Source organism: Heliangelus exortis, chromosome 6 (genome assembly GCF_036169615.1).
Source record: "Heliangelus exortis chromosome 6, bHelExo1.hap1, whole genome shotgun sequence".
In the NCBI taxonomy this organism is placed as follows: Eukaryota; Metazoa; Chordata; class Aves; order Apodiformes; family Trochilidae; genus Heliangelus; species Heliangelus exortis.
The window spans coordinates 5,761,294-5,767,293 of NC_092427.1; the positions used below are offsets into that span (position 1 = coordinate 5,761,294).

Consider the following 6,000-nt stretch of genomic DNA (forward strand, 5'->3'; position numbering starts at 1 on the left):
TAAAACCCAGCTCAGCCTCTGCCTTTGGGAAAAACGTATTTAATAATCAGTAAAATTCAAGCTCAGCTTGTTATGATGAATTATTAGAACCCATCATCATTTTCTTGGAGAAAAAAATAAAAAAGAAAAAGGCTATAATGGAACACAATTTTATGTTTTTCCATTTAATTGATGAGGAGCTGATTTATTAATCTTTCTGGGCTCCAGCCTAAGATGCTGAAAAAGCTAATATAAGATCATTGTATCCAGTTAATGCCTGCGCTCTGCAAAATTGATAAGGCCTGTCGAGGCATAAATTATTTAAAATTTGATAAATGTGTTGAAATCATTGAATTTTCAAACAGACAAAGCAGAGCTATTTCTCTTCTCCCCCCCCCTTGCCCCCAGTTCAAGCTGAGGTTTTTGTGCAGCCACTGATGGATGTTGCATCCCCCCTGGCAGCACCTGGCTCCTCGGGAGGAAGCTTCAGAAGTCCCCTGTGCTGCTGCTGACACAAAGAACACCCCTGAGATACAGCCTAAGGAGGGGTGTAGGTAGCAGAGGGTATAGAGGCCACTGGAAGCCTCTCAGTGAAACTGGGGGCAGGAGGAGGTTTCTGAGTACCACTTCCCTCCTCCCACCTCTTCCTCCCCATTCATTGGGGGATGAAAAACTCACAGCAGCACCAGTGAGGAGCTGAATGGTGCTTCAGAGCTGTTGATCCCAGCAGATCTATTTATTCCAGCTAATTAGTGAGAGTTTTAAAATGATTCCTGGCAGGGGTGAACCCTATAGAAATGATTGCTGGTAAACTATGAATAACCTGGATAAAATTCCCAAAGCATCAGAACGATGAGCTCAGGCATGAGTACACCTGCTTGTCTTCAGTTCCTTGCCCACAGAGAAAGGCATGGGAGCAAGTAGCAGGAGAATTCTAATTTATTTGGGCAAATAAAGAGAAAATGCAGCATTTACCAATACCAGTGTGTCACCAACACAGGCTCACTTCTCAAAAATCTTTCACAGGGAATGTTAATTCAACTCTCTGACCGTGGACAGGATTCATGGAATAGAAAGATTTTGAAGAGCAGTCACAGTCCTTCAAGAGCAGCACACAGAAGGAGCAATGGATTGAAGTTTAAAACTAGATAAATGTAAACCACATCATGTTTTGGTTTGCGCTGTTCCTGCAGCAAAAGAAAACAGCAAAGCACCTTGTGGATTCTGGACATCTCGATGGGTCCAGTATTATGTCTCTTCCTGGGAAATATCTTCAGTCTAATGGATGTTTTGGGGTGAAATTTTACAGCCTCTGTGATACAGAAAGAGGAGGTGATTTTTTCTGTTTAGAAATAGAGGGAATGGGAAAATGCAGGTACAGCAGAGAACTGCAGCAATAGCCATTGATTTAAATGTATACACAAACTTCCCCAGGCTTCCCCAACTAGCACCATTTACTACTACAGAAAAGCATTCTAGTGAAATGGGAAGGTGCTGAGGAAATTTTTTTCCAGCATGTTCTGCATTCTTTTAATACAGGTAATTTATTTTTTATTTCCTGGAGATTGCAAACCAACCTCTGTAAGCAGCTGAACAAAGAGCATCAGCCCATCCCTGCCACCAGCAAAAAGCTGTCAGCAAGTGAAGGGCCTCTGCAATGTATAGAGGAAAATGATGTGCTAGTTTAGTTCCCTTGTCTTGCCAAAAGCTTTATAAAAACAAAAAAAAAAGTTAAAAAAAAATCTGCATACACACAGACACAAAGGTTTCGCATTAAAAAAAGCACAAATATTGTTCCCATTCCTGAACAATGCACTCTTGTTCTTTCTCCTGTACTGAGCAGAACCAGGTGGTTCTTTGTTAGATCTCTTTTACTAAACATTTGCAAAACACAACAGATTTCCAACCCAGAGCCTGCAAAGTCCTTTTTCCTGCAGTCTGGTTTCGATAATGAAATCAGTGGAAGACAGCAGGAAGACAAAGTAAAGTTAAGAATTAAGCATGGATGAGATTGGAGAATCCTGCAGTCTGCAAACTATTTCAAATGAATTAATAGGAAAAAAAAATCACTCACCTGAAGTGTAAATCACAACATCCAGCAGTGGCTAATTGTTGCTACCCAGGCCTTAAACGGGAATATTACAGCTTTTTAAGTCCATGTGTTAATGATTTTGTGTTCCCATCCTATGGAAGTTATTTCCTTGCCCCATGAAATAGTCCATGTCACTGCAGTTCTGGGGAATTTTCATTATCTTATGAGTAAACATCAATAGGCAATTGTTTAGCATGACAAAACTCTTGCAACCCCACCATCATGGTTTGGAAATAATTGTGCCCTAACACCTCAGTGACACAAGAAGCCCACCTGGTATTAACAAACATCTCTCAGCCATCCCGAGCCTTACTCCTACATATTTTTTCTTCTTATATCAAACAAGCAGTTCAGAAAGCAATGCCTGCTATCTCATTTGGAGTGAGAGCCCCCTGAAGAGCCATACAAGGAGTATTACCAGTAACAGATGACTCAGTGCCCTCCAGATCTCTTCACAAAAGGAGAGGGGAGAAAATCCAAAGAGATGTTGCATGGATTTCAATAAACATCACAAAAGAAAAACAGCCCAGGAGGACAACTCTGTGAGTTCCTGTGCCCTTGCGAGAGCCGGGTGCAAATACAAGCAAAGTTAGAACCTTCTGTGAAGCAGGCAGCTTCATTTCTATGTATTTCTCCTTAAAATTTCCAGTAGTCATTCCCTCTGGAATAGGCACCTATGTTTTGGAGTGCACTTAAATTAGTACTTTAAATAGCAGGTTATTCAGCTGTGCAGACACAGAGCAAAGCTCTTGGTATTTCAGCACTGCCAGGCCCTTGGTCCCAGCTGGAATCTGGAAATGCAGTAGCAAAGCCTCTTCTTTTATGCTTGTAAGTGGCTCAAGTCAGTCTTGGGGTGAGGGATGGCTGAACGTGTGTATCAGTTCTTGTTTCACCTGAGCAGAGGCTCTTCCATGTGCAGGAGGAGGTATTTCCCTGGCAGGGGGGATGGACAGCTGTTCTCAGCATCACCCAGTTCATCTGGAGCTTGTGAGCAGGATTAAAAGTGGCTGAAAAAACATCCATAAACATGAGACTGCTTCAGCAGAAGCTTCCCATCCCAGTGGAAAGGAAGCTTCCCCCAGCAGTGTTACCACCCCACAGTTTCTGCTGGTACAGACAAGTGTCTGCTGCTGCTGCTGCCATTAGAAGCTTCCTACTTCCCTGGGTTCATAGCACTTCCCCCCCCAAAAAATTGTGTTTCTCATTTCACTCCATCTTTTAGCCGAGGTTTTGCTGTTCAGGTTGTCTGCCATCCTTAGGCATATTTTTATCTAACAAACCTATGAGCAAAGGGTGTCCGTTCACTCTCACATCACAGCCCTTGACCTGTCCAGAGATGCAGCCATTTGACCCTGTGGGTGACTCCTCTTGAGCTTTTTGCACCTTCTGTAAGCAATTTTGAGTAAAATCTTTGAGCTTTCATGAGGCAGCAGACACTACTCATTACAGTAGCCCACCTGACTGGAACGGTTCAGACCTTGTTGGTTTACAAATAAATATGACTGGCTCCTTTTTTATCTTGATTATTTTTTTTTTTTTTCTTCACGCTCTATACTCACGATTTTTTTTTTTTTTTTTTTTTCTGTTTTGAAACAGGTATTTTGTGATGCCAATCAAGTTGTACAAGCCACAGACGTGCTGGACTGGGAAGACAAGGATGCTGCAGAGACATTGGTTGACAACGTGGTCCACTCCAGGATCCTCAACCCTATGCGCCTCTTTGTTAAGCCATCCCCAGTACTGAAAAACGGGCAGGTGTCCTACACAGACAGCATAGAAAACTTTTGGGATTGGTTGTCCAACATCACAGAGGTTCAGGAATCCCTTGCACGAACTAAACGCAGACCTATAGTAAAAACTGGGAAATTCAAGAAAATGTTTGGATGGGGGGACTTCCACTCCAACATCAAAACTGTAAAGCTGAATCTCCTGATCACAGGGAAAATCGTGGATCACGGCAATGGGACCTTCAGTGTTTATTTCCGACACAACTCCACGGGCCTGGGAAACGTTTCTGTGAGCCTGGTGCCCCCTTCCAAGGTGGTTGAGTTTGAATCATCTCCACAGTCAACACTGGAGACCAAGGAATCCAAGTCCTTCAACTGCCGCATCGAGTACGAAAAAACAGACCGCGCCAAAAAAACTGCCTTGTGCAATTTTGACCCTTCAAAGATCTGCTACCAAGAGCAGACTCAAAGCCATGTCTCCTGGTTGTGTTCCAAACCATTTAAGGTTATCTGCATTTACATTGCTTTCTACAGCGTAGATTACAAACTGGTGCAGAAGGTCTGTCCTGATTATAATTACCATAGCGAGACTCCGTACTTGTCCTCTGGCTGATACAACCCTGGGTAACTGCATCAGTCGTAAAAAAAAAAAAAAAAAAAAATCAGCATTTCCATTAACCTTCTGGAGAAGAATATGTTTTCCTATCAGGTTTAAAAAAAAAAAAAATCTTTCAAAACTGTAGCTGTGTTTGTGCTGTTATCGTAAATAATCCAACTATTTCTGTAACCACCATTTCCATTTCAGACCCTTGCATTTTAGCTCTCATGGTGTTAATAAGGGAACAGCTCCCAGGCAGACACATGACAAGAAGCAAACAAAATTATGTCTGTGCTGAACATTGATCTGCAAAAATCATTTTTTTTTTTAACCAGTCTCAATGGCAGAGTTGCCTTTTACTTCAATTGGACAGCACTTAGCAGGATCCTGCTTTTCACAAAGAATGCTGCCATTCCAAAGTCCAAATACTATGAGAAAGTCCTATTTCTGTGACAACAACAACAACAACAAAAAAAGGGGGGGAAAAAGGGGGAGGGGGAAGAAAAAAAGAGGTAAAAAAAGAGGTAAAAAAAAAAAAGAGGTAAAAAAAAAAGGGGAAGGAATCTGCACTCCTATGAGCTGCAGCAGTTGTATATGTGAAGAGTGGGTAATTCTAACTTCAGACTTCTTACCCGTGGATATGCAATGATGTAATTAGACATTGATGAGCTTTGGTTTCTTACACCCACCAGACATGCAGGTTTGGTGTACATTTCTTCCTTCTGTGGTCCCTGTTGGTTCTGATTCTTCTCTAATGTTTACGTGTACACCAGCCCTAGTTTTACAATGGTAAAGAATATACATTCCTTGGGAAAAGATGATCTGTTTAAATCAGAAAAGGGCAAGAGGGGCTGGCTTCCACCTAAGGGAAGTCATTATCTTACTCTAGCCCTCTTAGCACTGTGTTGCAGCAAAGAAAAGACACTACAGGAGAAGGACAGTACAGGAATAACACAAGCTCTATACTGAATGTCACCCAGATGTCTTCCTTAGCAGTGCAAGGCATCCTTCAAGTCAAAACACAAATGAAAAGAAGAAAAAAACAACCCAAACCATATATGCATCTTCACCTCAAAAAGCAGATTTCAAACAACTGCTGCCATCAACACAGAAATCCTCAACCAGGCCTTTCCCTAGCTCAGGACAGCAGCATTCCCCCCAGACAGTGCCAGGAAGGGAGGCTCCAGCTGTGGTTTTGCTTGGGCAGCCAGATGTAGCTTCTAACATCAGCCCCCTGTGCTGCTGCTGGGTACTGATTCTGCTGCTGCTGCCACTTTGCCACCATAGCTCTTTGTGACAGTTCAGTGTCATGGGTCCCATGGAGGAAGCTGACTGAGGAAGTGCTTTTTGTCATCTCCAATCAAACTTAAGTGCAGGGTTCAAGAAGTTACATACAGCTTCAGTGTAGTGCTATTAAAATACTCAGTTCAAGTGATGTGCACCCAGGCAAACAACTGTGACAGCTCAGAAACTCACTCCTGATTTCCTTGGTGAACTCTCACACAACCAAACCATTCTGTTACAAATATCCTACCAGTAACTGGCTGATTTGGTTTTTCTCTTTAGTAAAAATGTGTTGTTTAGTTTGATGAAGAATCTCAATG

At 42.3% G+C, this 6,000-nt stretch overlaps 1 protein-coding gene across 1 annotated transcript in view; it reads left to right on the forward strand.

The window, feature by feature from the left end:
- NXPH2 (neurexophilin 2) overlaps positions 1 to 4,788 on the forward strand; it is a 29,283-nt gene extending 24,495 nt beyond the window's left edge. The window contains exon 2 of the mRNA XM_071746225.1: positions 3,668 to 4,788. Within this exon, the coding sequence (XP_071602326.1) occupies positions 3,668 to 4,411 (744 nt within the window). The 3' untranslated portion in view covers positions 4,412 to 4,788. The remainder of the gene's footprint in view (positions 1 to 3,667) is intronic.
- Positions 4,789 to 6,000: the final 1,212 nt, after the last annotated feature.